General features: G+C 44.9%; 1 protein-coding gene across 1 annotated transcript in view; it reads left to right on the top strand.

The window, feature by feature from the left end:
- Positions 1 to 20,747, top strand: part of gtf3c2 (general transcription factor IIIC, polypeptide 2, beta) — a gene marked incomplete at its 5' end in the record, with an annotated part of 59,238 nt that overhangs the window by 2,601 nt on the left and 35,890 nt on the right. Inside the window, 8 exons of the mRNA XM_080745059.1 lie at positions 2,801 to 2,949; positions 4,641 to 4,831; positions 7,047 to 7,144; positions 8,081 to 8,158; positions 10,576 to 10,677; positions 11,884 to 12,111; positions 18,411 to 18,522; positions 19,098 to 19,215. Coding sequence (XP_080601185.1) covers positions 2,801 to 2,949; positions 4,641 to 4,831; positions 7,047 to 7,144; positions 8,081 to 8,158; positions 10,576 to 10,677; positions 11,884 to 12,111; positions 18,411 to 18,522; positions 19,098 to 19,215 — 1,076 coding nt within the window. The remainder of the gene's footprint in view (positions 1 to 2,800; positions 2,950 to 4,640; positions 4,832 to 7,046; positions 7,145 to 8,080; positions 8,159 to 10,575; positions 10,678 to 11,883; positions 12,112 to 18,410; positions 18,523 to 19,097; positions 19,216 to 20,747) is intronic.

Raw genomic sequence — 20,747 nt, 5'->3', positions numbered from 1 at the left:
TTACTATGGGCATGGTTTGGATGGCAATATAGTCTTTGCAACAGAAATGAAATATTAATAACAACATTTATTTTTAATTTAATATTACGTAGATGTCTATTCTCAAAAATGATCATTCGAATATTTAATTATTCTAACCACTAAGTACAATTAAGTGTAGCTATTTCATGAAGGGTTTTACTTGATTATTAGAACAAAATATTTTTTTGTTTTTTGATAACTGGTCGTTATTTTTTGTTTTTTTAGGTTAGGTTCTCTGCAGAATTCCACAGAATCAGGATTGTTCTCCGTGAAATTAAGACTTTTTCTCCGCGGATTCCTGGGGGGACTAGTTGAGGTTGAGTTGTTCTTAATCGCAGGCCGGTGTCATGCACTGGTTATAGATGATCCTCAAGTAGTAGATCAGATGTTTTTGATGTTCGACACCTGCCCGCCAGTGGAGGAAGCAGACTGTTTCTAATAACTTTAGAATAACTATCCCTTTATAAATAGTTAATTTATAATTCACAACCTGTTATTTAATGACTTGGTTATTACTTGTTGTGTTTCTTAAAGGGATATTTCCCTTTAAGAACACATTTTGGTAATTTTATCGTCTAATCAGGCTTTTGGGAATACCGGGACAGTTTTTAAGTTGCTTGATTCAATATTTAGAAATTTGGTATTGATTTAATCAGACACGCCCCCTTCCTATACAAACCCATTGTAACTTCAAACTCCATTTTAACCAGTCCTTTTTTCTGGGGACTCATACTTCCCTCCGGATACGTGAACAGGCTGTGTGTTTTTCATTTATATTTAATATATTTTGATTGTATTTAATCTTTTTCATTTTCCAAAATAAAAATGTAAAATAAATGAAAAAACTCGGCCTGCTCACGTATCCGGAGTCCCCAGAAAAAAGGACAGGTGTATTCAATTAATCTAATCTATCATGGTTAAAATGGAGTTTGAAGTTACATTGGGTTTGCATAGGAAGGGGGCGTGTCTGATAAATCAATACCAAATATCTAAATACTGAATGAAGCAACTTAAAAACTGTCCTGGGTGCTCCTAAAAGCCTGAGTAGACGATAAAATGTCCAAAAGTTTTTTTGAAAGTGAAATATCCCTTTAACACATCTGGTGCCAACCCCGAGTTTCCCGAGTTTGTATTGGTACTAGTGCTGTGCCAACCCCGAGTTTCCCGAGTTTGGGCCGTTTTTTATTTTTTTATTTTATTTTTTTTCAAAAAACTTTTTAAAAAATTTTTTTGGACCTCCAGAAATGTATTAGGCATGATCGCGATCGCGAAATTGCATGTTTAACCCCCATACCAACCCATTCTTTCAAACATGGCAGCCATGTTTGTTTACATCTGAAGAAAACATAATGGCTGATAAATCATGAATGCCTGAACGGATTTCCAAGCGGATTTTTTTGTTTGAAAGCTGTGAACAGCATCTACACACGTGGTGCATCATCTAGGCATGGGCGTGCTCTTTTTACACAATTGCACAATTACATGGAAGTCTATGGTAACCATGGCAACGCGAGACATTGAAGAGAAGAAATCATAGCAACATAAGTGTTAATTTGTTATGGATTTAAAACTATGCCTAATAAATAGTTAACAGATCATGATCAAGCTGTTAATATAGTACTTACTAATGACTTAAGTATTGAGAAGTATTGATTAACAACTTAAAATACAAGTAAACCCTCTCTGCTGCCAACTAATCTAACATCATCAGTACAGACAAAGACAACGCCTCTTCTCTTCTCAGCCACCTACAGTACTACATAACCCAGCACCTCCCTGGAACCTACAGCTGGCCTCATCTTGCATTCCATCTAACACATAATTTTAAAGTGTTACATTGTTCTTTTGTTTTTTGATGGAGACAGAAGTAGAGAATTGACAGCATCACTACTGAGAGAGGAGGAGTGGAGAGAGAGAGAGAGAGAGTGGACAGCTGCCGGTCGGGGAAGGTATATGGAAGATCCACCATGTGTCTGTCCAGGGGCGTCACAGGGGGGGGGAAGTCGGACTCAGTTACTAGGGCCCAAGCTGGAGGGGCCTTTATTATTTTATATTTTAGCTAGTGAAAAATGGCAGATAAACAAGCTCACAGCGTGGCACCGAGTGCCGTGCTGTGAGCTTGTAGATCTGCTATTTTTGAAAAGTCGTGAAAATGTGTGCAAATCTTTGAATATATGATTTTTTTAAGCGCCTATTTGTAACTACAATTTTGCTTCTAGGGGGTTCCTGGAACTAAATATTTTGAGATGGGGTCCCGTGGCCAAATACATCATTTTGGGGGTCCTTCACAAGAACAAGTTTGAGCACCACTGACATAGAAACATAGGTTTTTCAAAAAAACTTTTGAGATTTGAAATTTTCAAAGACCTGCACAAATGTTCAAGATTTTTCAAAAATAGCAGATCTACAAGCTCGCAGTGAGCTTGTATATCTGCTATTTTTCAATAGTTAAAGCACAAAATAATGTGTTCCCAGTCTAAATGGGTTAAACCCCCTCTCCCTTATGAAGAACATTCATGGGGGGCCCGCAGTGAATCCTTGTACCCAGGGCCCAGAATCTGGTGCGACACCCCTGTATGGAAGATCCACCATGCATGTGCCCACGGTCATTTTGCCTTCATAGCTCCAACACACACACACACACACACACACACACACACACACACACACACACACACACACGTCTCCATCGCAGACACAGGGCGTCTGAAAGGGCACATTGCTTGTGCAGTTCAAACTAAGGTAAACCTGCTTCTAATGGCATGTCATTCTTCCACAGGGCATTGAAGTACCTCCACTCCTTGGCCAGAGAGGTGCTAGGCGGTCCCAGCAGTTACTCTGAAGCTCAGCAGAGGTCCCAGAGCGGTGCCTCCACCCCGGTCTCAGAGACTGACCCAAGGAGGAAAGCTCCCAAAGGTGGCAGAGGAGGTATGGCCGCAAACCCCACGGGAAATAGCCTATGCTGTAACTCAGGGGTGGGCAACTTTGATGATGGCGAGGGCCACTATATTTCCACCTTCACTCCAGAGGGCCACATTGCATATTGCTACGTCCTACTTTGTCATTCTAGTATCTCATACAAAAGAAGCAAAAATAGCAGATCTACAAGCTCAAAACGCATCGCGCTGCAATGCGTTTTGAGCTTGTAGATTGGCTATTTTTGCCTCTTTTGAATTGGAATCCTAAATTATCTTTTGTTATTTTTTAATTGGAATTCTGAAATGTAAAATTTTGATTAAATTTCAAACGCATTTAGTTCTATACTCATGTTAACTTCATGAACCTAAATACAAATACATTGGACATAAAAAAAACACATTTTAATACTACTATACTAGTCATTAAGCTACTAAGATTAGACTGACGGAATTAAAGCAGGTCATGTTTGGAATTGTAACAGGTGAAATCAATAATATATCAGTATTCCGGTATTAACCTGTGGGCCGCATTAAGTGAAGGTGAGGGCCGCATGTGGCCCCCGGGCCGCCAGTTGCCCATGTATGGCCTATGCTGTAACTGTACGCAGTGCATCACAAAAGCCCTGTAGAAATGTTAAATTCAAGATTACAAATGTTATGCAGATAATATACATATTAAAAAATGTATATTTTTATTTTGTTAAATGGAAGAATAATCTTGCTAATGCCCCAAAAGTAGACTGCAGGACCCTAGGATTATGGTGGCCCTACGCAAAAAGAAACGTGCGGCCCCCACAAAACAATCACAGTGCAGCCACCAAATTGAACTGTTGGAGTTTGTTGGAGTTCCATACACTGGCCATGCCAATTAGCCCGGCCTCTACGTGAGATAATTGTTCACTTTGTGATACAAGCACCAAATTTTGCCCAAAGTTTCCTCTGGACCTTGGCCTTTCTAGCCCAAGGAATGTTTTTTGTGCAAAACAGATGCTTACAATGGATTCAGCACCATAAAAATCCCCTAGTTTGACCCCTCACATGCTATTTGAAGCAGATTTATTTTTTTGTATTATTTTACTGTATAGAAAGTCAATGGGACCCCAACCCTATTTGTTTTTAATTGAGTGGCTAACTTGCTTTCCTGAACAAGTAGGTCCTAGGCATGGTTCATGCCAAATTTGGTGCTTGTATCACAAAGTGAACGATTCTATCAATAAATTGACTTGTAGCCGCTTGACTAGGGCCCTCCACGCAAGAGCCTTCCTCATTTTAAGATCTTGCTCTGTTGAGTTGACCCATGAGCTGCCGGCCCCTTGGGTTTCTGACAATGTGGCCCCCTGAACAATTTAGTTGAATACCCCTGCCGTAGGCCTTCAGAATCTTCATCATGGGGCCTCTGTGTATTGAGTCAAATACAGCCGTCAGGGTGTTCTTCTTCACCTCCTCGATTCATCTCCTCAGGGCCACGGTCTGGGCTACTGTGGTTCTCTGCTCTCGAAAGCCGTTTTGGTTTTCCGTCAGGTGAGGGTCGACGGCATGCTGAATCCGGTTTAGTAACATACGGTTGTAGACCTTTGCGGCGATACAGGTCAGGCTGATGCCTCGGTAGTTGTCTGGCTTCGAGATGGTCTCCAGGGAGGATCTAGTCAGCATTATTGTAGCAATACTGTACACTTAAGTACCCTTAACATGTGTTTACAGGATGGGGTAAGGGTAGAAAGAGGAAGCGCCGTGACAGTGGGTCATCAGATGATGGAGACGAGGAGTTCCTACCAGGAGGAAATGACGAAGATGCAGAAGAGGAGGAGGAGGAGGAGCAAGTGTCAGAAGGAGAACTGGAGTCTGACTTTGAGCCAGAATCACGAGCACACCATCGCAGCAGCAGGATGATTGTGAGTACTATGTGAGAGCAAAAAGAACCATTTCCAACATGCCAGGTGAATGTCAAGTCTCTTTTTTTTCGACAGCAGTGATAAATGTAAAATAATGCAAGGCGAAGGCAGCCTGCTTTGCTTAAAGTTTGCTTTGTAGTTGTCTAATATAATTGAATTCAATTCAATTCGAGTGTACTGTAACTTGTACAATGCTGTGCATGGCAGAATGAGGCAGCATTCGTGAATTGTCAAGGATCTCTATTAGTGCAAAAAAAACACATAACAAACACAGTCCCTGACCTGAGCTACAGTAACATCATTTCATTTTTTCTTTTTTCTATAAGTTTTATCCCACGATTTTGCAACCCATTTTTTCACCCAGTGCCAATTGCCTATGTAATCCTGGGCTCTGCTCTCCCTCTGCCGCGCCTGGGGAGACAACGGACTGACCTCATGCTTCCTTCAATGCATGAGTAGGCCAAGTTGTTTCTTTTCACCTGACATGGGGGATTTCCCCGGGATGGACGTAGCGCGTGGAAGGAACACGTTATTCCAACCAGTTCATTTCCCCTCCATCAGGCGCCCCGGCTGGCCAGGGGGAGGCATTATTGAGACCAGGATTACTGCATGTTTTTGTGAGGGTATCTACCCTAGGAGTCACGGGGAGAACATACAAACTCCACATAGAAAGGCCCTATCGCCGACCCCACCTAGGGTGTGGGCGCTAATGACACAGAGGGAGAAACACACCCCCAGCACCCACAGCGTCCCCCGGCGGGAATCGAACCCAGGACCTTCTAGCTGTGAGGCGAAGCGCTAACCACTGCACCACCGTGCCCCCTAGTAACATCATCTATACTATAATTTTGCGAATGTCTGAGTGAGTGAGTGAGTGTCTGTCTGTCTGTCTGTCTGTCTCAGCGTTTCTCCTCAGTGGCTGGAGCAATTGATCTGAAATCGCATCACCATCAGCATATGAACACACCTGACATAACTGTGAAGCCCGTTTGTCACTTTCACAAATCGTATGCTGTATATTAGCATTTTTATGGTGTATCTATATCTATTTAGCCTACAGTACCTTTTGTGACCACACATGTTAAGGGAGGGGCGCTGTTGTTCAGGCCATGCACAATCACACACAAACACACACACACACACACACACACACACACACACACACGGGGGGGGGGGGGGGGGGGGGGAGAGTGTGTGTGTGTGCAGGCGGGCAGGCGGGCGGGCGGGGGGGTGGGGGGTTCTGGCCCTGTTACAGATGTTGTCCAAAAATCATGCAGATCGGTACACAGTATCTCTGTAGCCGTTACATGGAACGGGTATTTCTTACATTGATGCTCCTACATATTAGCATGCAAGCACCAGTTAAAGTTACTTTCCATCCCTCATATACTGTGTGCACAGTGCACATCCCATAACCCACACACTGCACATCATTTCGGAGCTCATATCTTTGAACGGGTAAGGGCTAGTTTCAAATAATATGTTGAGCCTGGGCCCTGGTCCAGCGGTCCAGACACCTAGGCTGAAGTGTAGCCTGACAGCACATTGTGGGTTCGATTCCTGTTCCCGACCATCGATTCCCGTTCTCCCCATCTCTCTCTCTCTCGATGTTTCCTGTCTGTCTCTAATCTGTAATCTATGAATGAAGGCCAATACGCCCCCCAAAGTATCGTAAAAAAAAAGAATAATAAGATGAATACATTATTAATACCTAGCACGAAAGCACAAAAATAAAATGTAGAGACAAATGTAAAAGTATCCAACGTTAAAATTGTCTTTAGTTCGGTGACATAATAATGACTGATACAACAGAATTATTATTATTTAACATAATCGCGATTATTTTTCATAATCGTCACAATCGTTTCCATGTTGAAAAAATGTCATATTAAAAAAAAAAAGGTCAAAAATAGTGGAAATAGCAGATCTACAAGCTTGTAGATCGGCTATTTCCACTATCAATGTTCTTTTTTAAGTATAGTTGTCAAATATGTCAGTAATTTCTTTGTATATTTAGGTTATGTGTCATATCTGCCATGTGCAACTTCAAAGCCTGTGTAAGCCAAACAGAAATGTAATGTTCAACGACAAAAACGCAATTAAATCGTTTTTTTTTGTTGTTTTTTTTGACAATTAATCGTCATGTAAAATGTCATAATCGTGACAGCCTTAATCATGGATCTTGTGTGTTTGTGGGTGTTGCTCCTCTGTGCAGATTCATCATGGCAAACGGGCGCTGGGCATTGCGCCTAATGGACTTGCTAACAACACGCTGCAGCCTTGCTGGGAAGCCACACAGTCCAACCAGAAGTTGTAAGTATCCTCACCACTTTCTCCACACGTGCTCATTTGCATGGGCTCTGTGCCGCTGACTGTGTGTATTACTGTGCTTTTTTTGTTGTTGATTGATTGATTATTTTATGAGACAAAAATGGAGAACAGTACAAGTATAGGGCTGTCACAATTATTACATAATCGTCTAATCGTGATTTTTGGACATAATCGTGATTATTTTTCATAATCGTCATAATCGTTTCCATGTGAAAAATGTTCATATATTTAAATAAAAGGTCAAAAATAGTGGAAATAGCAGATCTACAAGCTCACAACGCGTCGCATCGCGACGCGTTGTGAGGTTGTAGATCGGCTATTTCCACTATCAATGTTCTTTTCTAAGTATAAAGTTGTCAAATATGTCAGTAATTATGTGTCATATCTACCATGTGCAACTTAAAAGCAGAAATGTAATTGTCAACGACAAAAACAATTAAATCGTTAATCGCAATTATTTGAGTGACAAATAATCGTCATGTAAAATATCATAATCGTGACAGCCCTATACAAGTATAGTCAATACAATAGTAAGGTAGTACAGTACAAGTACAGTTAAACACCCTGCCTAAAAGGAACATCTCAAATAAGACCTTTTACAGTCTTTTTTTACATTGAAAGCCCTCTGTATTTAATTCATGGACATAATAAATAGCAAGCAAAAAGCAAAAAAAAACATTCAAAAATATTGCAGTTATAAAAACACTATATGTACAGGATCGGGGAAACAAGGGGGTGGGGCTAGGGGAGAAGTGATAACTCCCTCCTTCTCTGGCCTCCTGAAAGGTGAGTTTTCAGGGCAGTTTTGAAGGATGCCAGCGAGCTACATGTTTTAAGGGAGGTAGTCAAGGAATTCCACACAATGCATGAATGTAATTCCGCATGATGTGACTGATGTCTGTTTGGTCCGTTTTCCAGCCGAGAGAAACATCAGAGCAGCTGGGTCTTCCCAGACTGGATTCCCTCCACAAATGACTGGAGCGTCGTTCCACAAAGGTTAGTCCCTCTTTCATACAACTTCAAATATTAGTTCATACAATCTCTTACATTCTCACGGTTACTGCTGAGAGACATGGAAGGGATGGGTGGACGCGGAGGGAGACCTTAGAGCAGGGGCGTCACACCAAATTCTGGGCCCTGGGTACAAGGATTCACTGCGGGCCCCCCATGAATGTTAACTATTGAAAAATAGCAGATATACAAGCTCACTGCGAGCTGCTATTTTTGAAAAATCGTGAAAATGTGTGCAAGAAACCTATGTCAAGGACCCCCAAGATGATATGTATTTGGCCACGGACCCCGATCTCAAAATATTTAGTTCCAGGGACCCCCAGAAGCAAAATTTGAGTTAGAAAAGTTCGCTTAAAAAATACATACCGTAAATCCCCAATTAATCGCCCGGTGGCAAACTGCCGCCGGGTCCCATATATCCGCCCGGGGTCTGACCCCATTTTGCGCAATAAACGCCTGTTTCAAATAAGCGCACGGTCCGTATAAGCGCCTGGGCCGTTATTTGCAATTAATATTATCCTTATTATGTTTTATGTAAGAGCCCGGGCTATTATTTGTTTGGTTGTTTGGTATTATTTGCTATTTATTCAACTTAACTGGTCATTTATGTTGCATGGCAGTGGTGCGCTGAAAACAGCAAATCTACAAGCTCACAGCAGTGCTGTGACAGCACGTTGCAACGCACCGCACTCGCTGTGCGTCGCTACGGGTCATATGTTGCATGACGGTAATGCGCTGAAAACAGCAAATCTACAAGCTCACAGCCCTGTGAACAGACACTTCTACTTTTAAGCCAAATGTATATGGTGCCCAGCCCAGCCCAGTGCTGCGCTACCATATGAAGCGCAGGACGCACTGTCTGTCTGTGCGTCGGGGAACAGATTGCCAAAGGACACAAAAAAAAGAGAGAGAAAAAAGGACTAAGGAGTCTGCTGCTCTCTGCTCACTGACCACCATTCATTACTGTCTAAAACGTTGCTACAATGCAAAGTTTGCGTGAGTAGGCTACTTTAATGGCAAAACGTTGTGATGGAGAAAGACTGGACAATAAACACCAGCTGGATCAGAATAACTCATTACCTGTTGCTGCCTCTTGTTATCCGCATTTTGAAGAAGTAATCCATTATTTTGAGGTTCAAGGGGAATGCAGAAGGTTTAATCATAATGCAATACCATAATATTTTAATGTCAGGATAGTGGAGCTGTTCAGTGGTCATGTCAGAGTCCAGTCAGAGCACCAGCTGCAGGACTTCTGCGCTAATTGGGTCGTTGAGTCGACTCGTTGACTACAGAGTCAGACCTAGATGCGTCTTTGCTGGTATGCGGTAATTGATTATTTTGGAGAAAGATTCCCTTAGTATAAATAATAGTATATATTTTTTTTTAAAAGGCATTCATACACTCTTGATATTTTTTAAATGAGGTTTGGTCTAATAGATCGCAATGTGCTATTTTCTGGGTGTTCATAACAATTAAAATAATAATAATTCTAACATTTATTATAACATTTTGATTATTATTACTATTATATAGTTTGAGAAAGAAAAAAAATACCAAATAATGGCCCAGTGCTGGCCAGTGCCAAAATAAATAAAAGCCTGTTACCAATAGCCGCCTGGTCCCTTTTAAGCGCCCGGGGTCCGACCCCATTTTGCGAAATAAACGCCCGGGCTACTAATTGGGGATTTACGGTATACCGGTATTCAAAGATTTTCACACATTTTCACAACTTTTCAAAAATAGCAGATCTACAAGCTCACAGCGCGGCACTCGGTGCCGCGCTGTGAGCTTGTATATCTGCTATTTTTCAATAGATAAAGTTATAAGGGCCCCTCCACCTTGGGCCCCAGTAACTCAGTCCCACTTAACTTTCCTACCCCTTGTGACGCCCCTGCCTTAGAGCAGTGGTTCCCACATGTTTTCAGGTCGAGACCTAAAAGAAGTTTGCCCGGGACCCAAACTAGTGAATTATTATTATTTATAATATTTATTCATGATATGTCTTAGATTTGTTTGTTTGTTTTAAAAATGTATAATCTTTTTTTTTTAAATATAATAAATTGTTACTGTCAGGCAGAAACCTTGTATCTCCAAGTTTCAAATTTGTACATTTCTTTTGTACAAGTTGTACAAGTTAAGCCTTGCTTCATCATACAATGCCATCGCACAAAAGTAGTGAAAACAGCTGATCTACAAGCACACTGCGATTGTAGATCGGCTGTTTTCACTAGTTTAATAATTTTAAAAATGATGAATACAAAACAAACAGTTTTGGACACCCGACAACGACCAACGATCATTTAATGGCTGGCTACTGGACCTCTCCTAGAGGCATCAGTCTTGACTGCACAACCATAGAAGGGCGTGTCAAAGTCCATCCTTGTGATCTGTGTGTTCTTTAGTGATGTGGAGGAGTATCTGCCCCAGGAGATGCTGTCTGCCGCTTTCAAGATTTCCCGAGAAGGTCTGAGCAAGGAGGAGACCCCTCTACACAATCTGAACAGGTTGGGACAATCAGCTGCTGTAGTTATTATTTCGTGCAGTTATTATTTTGGCTTGTGAGTAAACCTGTGAGCATGGAAACTTCCGGTGTGAATTCTTACCATGACAATGACCCATTTCAAGGGATCCGAAGTCTAGCAAATCAAAATGGAAACTGCAAATTGATTTTGTCGTTTTTAGTTAATTTAGATTATATAATTATAAACAATGTATAAACTCAGATTTGTCAAGGTCCCACCCCCATTATGTCATTTTCTGGCATCGTAATGACTGATTTGACACTTTATTGTGTGCTGAAAATAGCAGATCTACAAGCTCACAACGTGTCCCACTGCTACGCGTTGTGAGCTTGTAGATCTGCTATTTTCAACACTCAACACTTGAGAGCAACCAGACATACGGTAAAATGACTCTCTCCTCCACTAGTCCTTCCCTAACGTTTTAGTCTAGTTTTTATTTTGTTGACGAAATTGTCAATATATTTACTTACATACATACTTAGTTTTAGTCATCACTGCTTAGTTTTTATTTCGTTTTCGCCAGCGAAAAAACGCAGTCAACAAACATTTTTCGTCATAGTTTTAGTCGACAAAATCAACACTGAGTGGCACTGACTAGACTTGAGCACAAGTAAACTTTTTTTTTTTTTTTAAACAATATGTTTATTTTGTTTTTTTTTCACATTTGTTTAAAGACATACAAGACAACATATACAATACAACAAAATACCACACTCAAAGCTCAGACAAAACAAAAAAGTATACAATATACAAAAAAAAAAGAAAAAAAAACTGACACTAACACGACATAAGAATATAAAATAATTATGGTACAAAGAGCACATATAACATTAACATCCAGATTCCTATGCCACACGGCCAGACAAACGACTGTAGAGAGAAAGCTGCTACCCCACTCCCGGTTCCTCCATCAAATAGGAAAGATCATTGCCCTTTATATACTGAATAAAGTTCCCCCATATTTTCTCAAACAGCTCTTGTTTGTTTTTGAGAGTGTACGTGATTCTTTCTAATGGAAGGCACAAAGACAGTTCCTTAAACCACTGAGCGATGCTAGGTTTCCCTGTCTTTTTCCATGAAAGGGCGATAACCCTTTTGGCTTGTAGGAACCCAAGATCCAGAAATTTTATCTCGTTGTTTTTTGAGCACACGTAAACTTACCTGCTTGTTTCTTTGAATGCCCTCCAGGTTTGAGGCTGTGGAGCCGCACCCAGAGCGCTGGGACGCCCTCATGTTCACCGGAGGGCCCGTCTGGGCCATGGAGTGGTGTCCCAGCCCGGACGGCTGCACTGATCAGCAGTACGTGGCCCTGGCCTGCCACCGAGGCATGGACGACCTGCACTGTGCCAACGAGAAGTACCCTGGGCCTGGCCTCATTCAGCTGTGGGACCTGGGCAAGCTGGAGTATGATAGCAGGTAAGAAGTACCCTGGGCCTGGCCTCATTCAGCTGTGGGACCTGGGCAAGCTGGAGTATGATAGCAGGTAAGAAGTACCCTGGGCCTGGCCTCATCCAGCTGTGGGACCTGGGCAAGCTGGAGTATGATAGCAGGTAAGAGAAGTACCCTGGGCCTGGCCTCATTCAGCTGTGGGACCTGGGCAAGCTGGAGTATGATAGCAGGTAAGAGAAGTACCCTGGGCCTGGCCTCATTCAGCTGTGGGACCTGGGCAAGCTGGAGTATGATAGCAGGTAAGAAGTACCCTGGGCCTGGCCTCATTCAGCTGTGGGACCTGGGCAAGCTGGAGTATGATAGCAGGTAAGAAGTACCCTGGGCCTGGCCTCATCCAGCTGTGGGACCTGGGCAAGCTGGAGTATGATAGCAGGTAAGAGAAGTACCCTGGGCCTGGCCTCATTCAGCTGTGGGACCTGGGCAAGCTGGAGTATGATAGCAGGTAAGAGAAGTACCCTGGGCCTGGCCTCATTCAGCTGTGGGACCTGGGCAAGCTGGAGTATGATAGCAGGTAAGAGAAGTACCCTGGGCCTGGCCTCATTCAGCTGTGGGACCTGGGCAAGCTGGAGTATGATAGCAGGTAAGAAGTACCCTGGGCCTGGCCTCATCCAGCTGTGGGACCTGGGCAAGCTGGAGTATGATAGCAGGTAAGAAGTACCCTGGGCCTGGCCTCATTCAGCTGTGGGACCTGGGCAAGCTGGAGTATGATAGCAGGTAAGAAGTACCCTGGACCTGGCCTCATTCAGCTGTGGGACCTGGGCAAGCTGGAGTATGATAGCAGGTAAGAGAAGTACCCTGGGCCTGGCCTCATTCAGCTGTGGGACCTGGGCAAGCTGGAGTATGATAGCAGGTAAGAAGTACCCTGGACCTGGCCTCATTCAGCTGTGGGACCTGGGCAAGCTGGAGTATGATAGCAGGTAAGAAGTACCCTGGGCCTGGCCTCATTCAGCTGTGGGACCTGGGCAAGCTGGAGTATGATAGCAGGTAAGAAGTACCCTGGGCCTGGCCTCATTCAGCTGTGGGACCTGGGCAAGCTGGAGTATGATAGCAGGTAAGAAGTACCCTGGACCTGGCCTCATTCAGCTGTGGGACCTGGGCAAGCTGGAGTATGATAGCAGGTAAGAGAAGTACCCTGGACCTGGCCTCATTCAGCTGTGGGACCTGGGCAAGCTGGAGTATGATAGCAGGTAAGAAGTACCCTGGACCTGGCCTCATTCAGCTGTGGGACCTGGGCAAGCTGGAGTATGATAGCAGGTAAGAAGTACCCTGGGCCTGGCCTCATTCAGCTGTGGGACCTGGGCAAGCTGGAGTATGATAGCAGGTAAGAAGTACCCTGGGCCTGGCCTCATTCAGCTGTGGGACCTGGGCAAGCTGGAGTATGATAGCAGGTAAGAAGTACCCTGGGCCTGGCCTCATTCAGCTGTGGGACCTGGGCAAGCTGGAGTATGATAGCAGGTAAGAGAAGTACCCTGGGCCTGGCCTCATTCAACTGTGGGACCTGGGCAAGCTGGAGTATGATAGCAGGTAAGAGAAGTACCCTGGGCCTGGCCTCATTCAGCTGTGGGACCTGGGCAAGCTGGAGTATGATAGCAGGTAAGAGAAGTACCCTGGACCTGGCCTCATTCAGCTGTGGGACCTGGGCAAGCTGGAGTATGATAGCAGGTAAGAAGTACCCTGGGCCTGGCCTCATTCAGCTGTGGGACCTGGGCAAGCTGGAGTATGATAGCAGGTAAGGAGCAAGGAGAAGTACCCTGGGCCTGGCCTCATTCAGCTGTGGGACCTGGGCAAGCTGGAGTATGATAGCAGGTAAGAGAAGTACCCTGGACCTGGCCTCATTCAGCTGTGGGACCTGGGCAAGCTGGAGTATGATAGCAGGTAAGAAGTACCCTGGGCCTGGCCTCATTCAGCTGTGGGATCTGGGCAAGCTGGAGTATGATAGCAGGTAAGGAGCAAGGAGAAGTACCCTGGGCCTGGCCTCATTCAGCTGTGGGACCTGGGCAAGCTGGAGTATGATAGCAGGTAAGAGAAGTACCCTGGGCCTGGCCTCATTCAGCTGTGGGACCTGGGCAAGCTGGAGTATGATAGCAGGTAAGAGAAGTACCCTGGGCCTGGCCTCATTCAGCTGTGGGACCTGGGCAAGCTGGAGTATGATAGCAGGTAAGAAGTACCCTGGGCCTGGCCTCATTCAGCTGTGGGACCTGGGCAAGCTGGAGTATGATAGCAGGTAAGAGAAGTACCCTGGGCCTGGCCTCATTCAGCTGTGGGACCTGGGCAAGCTGGAGTATGATAGCAGGTAAGAGAAGTACCCTGGGCCTGGCCTCATTCAGCTGTGGGACCTGGGCAAGCTGGAGTATGATAGCAGGTAAGAGAAGTACCCTGGGCCTGGCCTCATTCAGCTGTGGGACCTGGGCAAGCTGGAGTATGATAGCAGGTAAGAGAAGTACCCTGGACCTGGCCTCATTCAGCTGTGGGACCTGGGCAAGCTGGAGTATGATAGCAGGTAAGGAGCAAGGAGAAGTACCCTGGGCCTGGCCTCATTCAGCTGTGGGACCTGGGCAAGCTGGAGTATGATAGCAGGTAAGAAGTACCCTGGGCCTGGCCTCATTCAGCTGTGGGATCTGGGCAAGCTGGAGTATGATAGCAGGTAAGAGAAGTACCCTGGGCCTGGCCTCATTCAGCTGTGGGACCTGGGCAAGCTGGAGTATGATAGCAGGTAAGAGAAGTACCCTGGGCCTGGCCTCATTCAGCTGTGGGACCTGGGCAAGCTGGAGTATGATAGCAGGTAAGAAGTACCCTGGGCCTGGCCTCATTCAGCTGTGGGACCTGGGCAAGCTGGAGTATGATAGCAGGTAAGAAGTACCCTGGGCCTGGCCTCATTCAGCTGTGGGACCTGGGCAAGCTGGAGTATGATAGCAGGTAAGAGAAGTACCCTGGGCCTGGCCTCATTCAGCTGTGGGACCTGGGCAAGCTGGAGTATGATAGCAGGTAAGAGAAGTACCCTGGACCTGGCCTCATTCAGCTGTGGGACCTGGGCAAGCTGGAGTATGATAGCAGGTAAGGAGCAAGGAGAAGTACCCTGGGCCTGGCCTCATTCAGCTGTGGGACCTGGGCAAGCTGGAGTATGATAGCAGGTAAGAAGTACCCTGGCCTGGCCTCATTCAGCTGTGGGATCTGGGCAAGCTGGAGTATGATAGCAGGTAAGAGAAGTACCCTGGGCCTGGCCTCATTCAGCTGTGGGACCTGGGCAAGCTGGAGTATGATAGCAGGTAAGAGAAGTACCCTGGGCCTGGCCTCATTCAGCTGTGGGACCTGGGCAAGCTGGAGTATGATAGCAGGTAAGAGAAGTACCCTGGACCTGGCCTCATTCAGCTGTGGGACCTGGGCAAGCTGGAGTATGATAGCAGGTAAGGAGCAAGGAGAAGTACCCTGGGCCTGGCCTCATTCAGCTGTGGGACCTGGGCAAGCTGGAGTATGATAGCAGGTAAGAAGTACCCTGGGCCTGGCCTCATTCAGCTGTGGGATCTGGGCAAGCTGGAGTATGATAGCAGGTAAGAGAAGTACCCTGGGCCTGGCCTCATTCAGCTGTGGGACCTGGGCAAGCTGGAGTATGATAGCAGGTAAGAAGTACCCTGGGCCTGGCCTCATTCAGCTGTGGGACCTGGGCAAGCTGGAGTATGATAGCAGGTAAGAGAAGTACCCTGGGCCTGGCCTCATTCAGCTCTGGGACCTGGGCAAGCTGGAGTATGATAGCAGGTAAGAAGTACCCTGGGCCTGGCCTCATTCAGCTGTGGGACCTGGGCAAGCTGGAGTATGATAGCAGGTAAGAGAAGTACCCTGGGCCTGGCCTCATTCAGCTGTGGGACCTGGGCAAGCTGGAGTATGATAGCAGGTAAGAAGTACCCTGGGCCTGGCCTCATTCAGCTGTGGGACCTGGGCAAGCTGGAGTATGATAGCAGGTAAGGAGCAAGGAGAAGTACCCTGGACCTGGCCTCATTCAGCTGTGGGACCTGGGCAAGCTGGAGTATGATAGCAGGTAAGAAGTACCCTGGGCCTGGCCTCATTCAGCTGTGGGACCTGGGCAAGCTGGAGTATGATAGCAGGTAAGGAGCAAGGAGAAGTACCCTGGGCCTGGCCTCATTCAGCTGTGGGACCTGGGCAAGCTGGAGTATGATAGCAGGTAAGAAGTACCCTGGGCCTGGCCTCATTCAGCTGTGGGACCTGGGCAAGCTGGAGTATGATAGCAGGTAAGAGAAGTACCCTGGGCCTGGCCTCATTCAGCTCTGGGACCTGGGCAAGCTGGAGTATGATAGCAGGTAAGAAGTACCCTGGGCCTGGCCTCATTCAGCTGTGGGACCTGGGCAAGCTGGAGTATGATAGCAGGTAAGAAGTACCCTGGGCCTGGCCTCATTCAGCTCTGGGACCTGGGCAAGCTGGAGTATGATAGCAGGTAAGAGAAGTACCCTGGGCCTGGCCTCATTCAGCTCTGGGACCTGGGCAAGCTGGAGTATGATAGCAGGTAAGAAGTACCCTGGGCCTGGCCTCATTCAGCTGTGGGACCTGGGCAAGCTGGAGTATGATAGCAGGTAAGAAGTACCCTGGGCCTGGTCTCATTCAGCTGTGGGACCTGGGCAAGCTGGAGTATGATAGCAGGTAAGAAGTACCCTGGGCCTGGCCTCATTCAGCTGTGGGACCTGGGCAAGCTGGAGTATGATAGCAGGTAAAGGGGCAACTCATCCAGAGAATGTACGCCAGGGGTCTTCAACGTTTTCAGGCCAAGGACCCCTTAGTTGAGAGAGAGAGATGAAGCAGGGACCCCCACAATCTGTTCAGAGATTCCATATAGTTTAATTTTTTGACAGCACAATCGTCAGTGTATTTTGAATTCAAGTCAATTTGTGTTTTCAGATATTTAACCACTTGAACCGTCAATACTTAATAAACCTGACCTTTTACTCTGTACTTAGTCTGCTCTTATTCTCCCTCTATAAGCTTTTTGACGGAAATAGCCGATCTACAAGCTCACAACGCCTCGCAGCGCTTGTAGATCTGCTATTTTTGGCAAATGTTCTCCGAATATGGACGCTAGGTTTCAAGTGGTTAATATAAAACAAGTTTCTATCACACAAAGATTTGGAGGACCCCTTGTAGTAACTGTGAGGACCCCCTAGGGGTCCTGGACCCCCTGTTGAAGACCCCTGATGTACACAACATCACAGGTTCAGATCCGTCCCATGATGCATGCTGTTTCCTTTCTCGCCGTTGTACTGATGATAATAATAGTTAGTTTGTTCAGTAACAGGGGCATCCACCATCTCTCCTGCTCTTTAGTAATTAGAAAATAGATTTCCAGGTCGGGATAACAATTTGATCCAATCAGGAGAGAGAACTCGTGCAGGATACAGACTAAACCAATAAGACTCCCTAATCAGGAGATAAGTGACCGTCACAGAATATGGGAAATGGGACAGATCCATTTTGACGACTCGATGACTTTAGAGATACTGTGTATTTTAGGCCAAAATCTGTAGGAGCAGTGTCCAAAAATGTGTTTTGCAAAAATCACCTCATGATGGCACTAAAAGAGGGCCATGTAAGAAATCAGGGCTGGAGGTTGTGAGTTGCCATCCAAGGAGTGTGTGTGCAAAGTTTGGCATGGATAGGGGCGATAAGAGTAGGGGCAAAAGTGTGACGTGGCGGACAGACAGACAGCCGGTGGAGCTTTTCATAGTAACTTGCGACCTGGCGGTCGCAATAAGTGAAATTGGAAGTGATGAAACAAATTGCTGACAAAGTAGTAACCTGAACACTGACTTGAAAATCTGTATTCCGACACTTATGTTATTATGATTTCAGACAATAGAGCTTTAACATTTCTTTACGCAAAGAATATCTCTTAAACCAGTGGTTCTCAAACTTTTTTGGCTGCTGTACCCTCTTATACTGATTTCTGAAACTGAGTACCCCCTTCCCCTGACTACAGCATTTTGCTAATCAAAAGCTCATCAATTTATATAATAACAGTTGTACTAGTCAAGTTGTTGATTTGGTTTTACAATGTACAGATTAGAAGGTTCACACAAAGACTGTCAATGTTTTGTCATTACCCATAACCGTAAAATACATATTCCCATTTTCTCCTGTACCCCCTGCAGTACCCCTGCGTAGGCGCGTACCCCTAGGGGTACACCTACCCCCTTTGAGAAACACTGTCTTAGACTACCTTTAATCTCATAAATATTTCATAAATGTCCTCTCTCTTTTCCCAGTCCAACCTCCAGTCCATCTCTAGTGTACGGTCTGGCTCAGGACAAAGGTTTCATCTGGCAGCTCAAATGGTGCCCCTCAGGAGCCTGGGAGCTGCCCACCTTCCCCAGGAAGGTAGGAGACACAGGAGTAGAGCTGGCACAATTATTACAGAATCGTCTAATCGCAATTATTTGGGGTAATCGCAATTATTTTGCATAATCATCATAATCGTTTCCATGTTGAGAAATGTTAATATAGTTACAAACACTTTCAAAAAGTAGTGGAAATAGCAGATATACAAGCGATGTGTTGTGAGCTTGTAGATCGGCTATTTCAACTATCAATGTTGATTTCTTAAGTGTAAAATTGTCAGTAATTTCTTTGCATATCGTCACTGTCTGGCCCAAACTCAATTTTTGAGGTTTTTGATTTTTTGGGAATAAATCAGGGCTATTGAACACCCTTTACGTCTGTGTGTTGGTTAAAATAATATTCAACCAATGAAAAGTAGTAAGAAGCCCTTTGGTCAAAACCTCCTAACTCCACTTGAGCTAATTTTCCTGAAATTGAACATTTTGGAGTTAGGAGGTTTCGGCCCAACAGCAGAGATATGCAAAACCTAGGGTAAATAATGTATGTGGTGTACTATAATGTATACCACATATAGGGATACTGGGGGTCATTAATACACTCTCCTACTCTGTCAGGCTCCATACCTGCCCAGGCTGGGTCTGTTGGCAGCAGCGACCTCTACTGGCGTGGTGACCATCTACAGCCTGCCACACCCTCAAGCTCTACTCCCTGGCAAAGTGCCAGCCAACGCAGGTAAGAGTTGGGAGCTGAAATCAAATGTAACTCAACCTCCAGACAAAAGGTATCAAATAACTTGCACAATAATTGACAATGTCAATATGGTGGCTGGCAACCATAAACTCAATAGTCCATTGATCGCTGTATCACTGTGCAAATATAATATTTATTTACTGTTTTGGGGGGTTATTCTCCAAACATTGATACTATTTGGAGTTGCATCAGGTTGCAGTTTGTGTGTTTCCTCAGTAGGGGGCAGTGTTTGCCAATGTTACCAGTTGTGTCTGTTGTAGTGGTCTGGAACTGAATATTTTGAGATGGGGGTCCGTGGCCAAATACTTATCATTTTGGGGGTCCTTCACATGAAACAGTTTGATCACCACTGAGAAAAAAAAAACCTTAGAAGGATTTGAAATATTCAAAGACAAATTTTCAAGATTTTTCAAAAATAGCAGACATACAAGCTCACAGCGTGTGTGAGCTTGTATATCTGCTATTTTTTAATAGTTAAAGCACAAAATAATGCATAATAATGCGTTCCCAGTCTAAATGGGTAACCCCCCCCCCCCCCCCCCATGAAGAACATTCATGGGGGGGCCCACAGTGAGTCCTTGTACCCAGGGCCCAGAATTTGGTGCGACACCCCTGTGTATGGCTATCAGTGGACGGCTCAGGCGATGGCCCTGTGGTCCAGTCTATTACGTTGAGAATGATGCTAGCACCATTAGCCTCTGGGGCTGTGGTGATGAAGACTGTTATTAATGAGATTAATGTCTCTGTTATCTGCACCATCCATCATACACAAGACCCCTGTTTGTGTCTGGTCTGTCATTCTGGCCATCTGCATGTGTGTGTTTCTCTGTCGGTCTGTCTTTGCCCGTTAACCGAGGCTTAATTTTATTACTTTGCTCTCATTGCCATCCCCGCAATTTGTCAAACTTTGCAGTTATTTTTTGTTATGCAACGCTTGATGAAAGGGTCTCTCATTCTAATCTGTACCCAAACCCAGCTAGCAGTGAATGACCAAAACCAAATTACAACACATTATGGTCCTGCTTACAATCTGCTGCTACACACATACTGATATGATGGGTATTTTTCCCTGGCTAATTATCTGTTGCATGTAATTAAGACAAGAATAAATACAGTTTCCCCAAAAGATTAAAAAATCACTCCCACACAAGAAGAGACCACACCAGTGTAATGTCCGTTTTCTCTTAGTTGTATTAAATCAATCAGCGTACAAAATAATGTCCAGTGGTACAATGATCAGGTTTCTCCTCTCTGAACACAATGTCTATTCATTTTACAATTATAGTTCAGTGTGCACAGACAAACAAATAGACATGTCACATTTATGATTGGCCTGTTAAACATAACAACAAATCACTCACCACACATGCATAAGTTGGTTGTTCCAAAACAGAATAACCTTGACACTGTGACACTGAAGTTGGTGTCTAACATATAATCTAGATATTAAAATCTAATTTATACCAACACACACACACACACACACACACACACACACACACACACACTAGGGC

This window comes from Nannobrachium achirus (genome assembly GCF_963921795.1).
Source record: "Nannobrachium achirus genome assembly, chromosome: 16".
In the NCBI taxonomy this organism is placed as follows: domain Eukaryota; kingdom Metazoa; phylum Chordata; class Actinopteri; order Myctophiformes; family Myctophidae; genus Nannobrachium; species Nannobrachium achirus.
The sequence above is the reverse complement of the archived record's forward strand: the minus strand, read 5'-3'. Positions and strand labels throughout refer to the sequence as shown.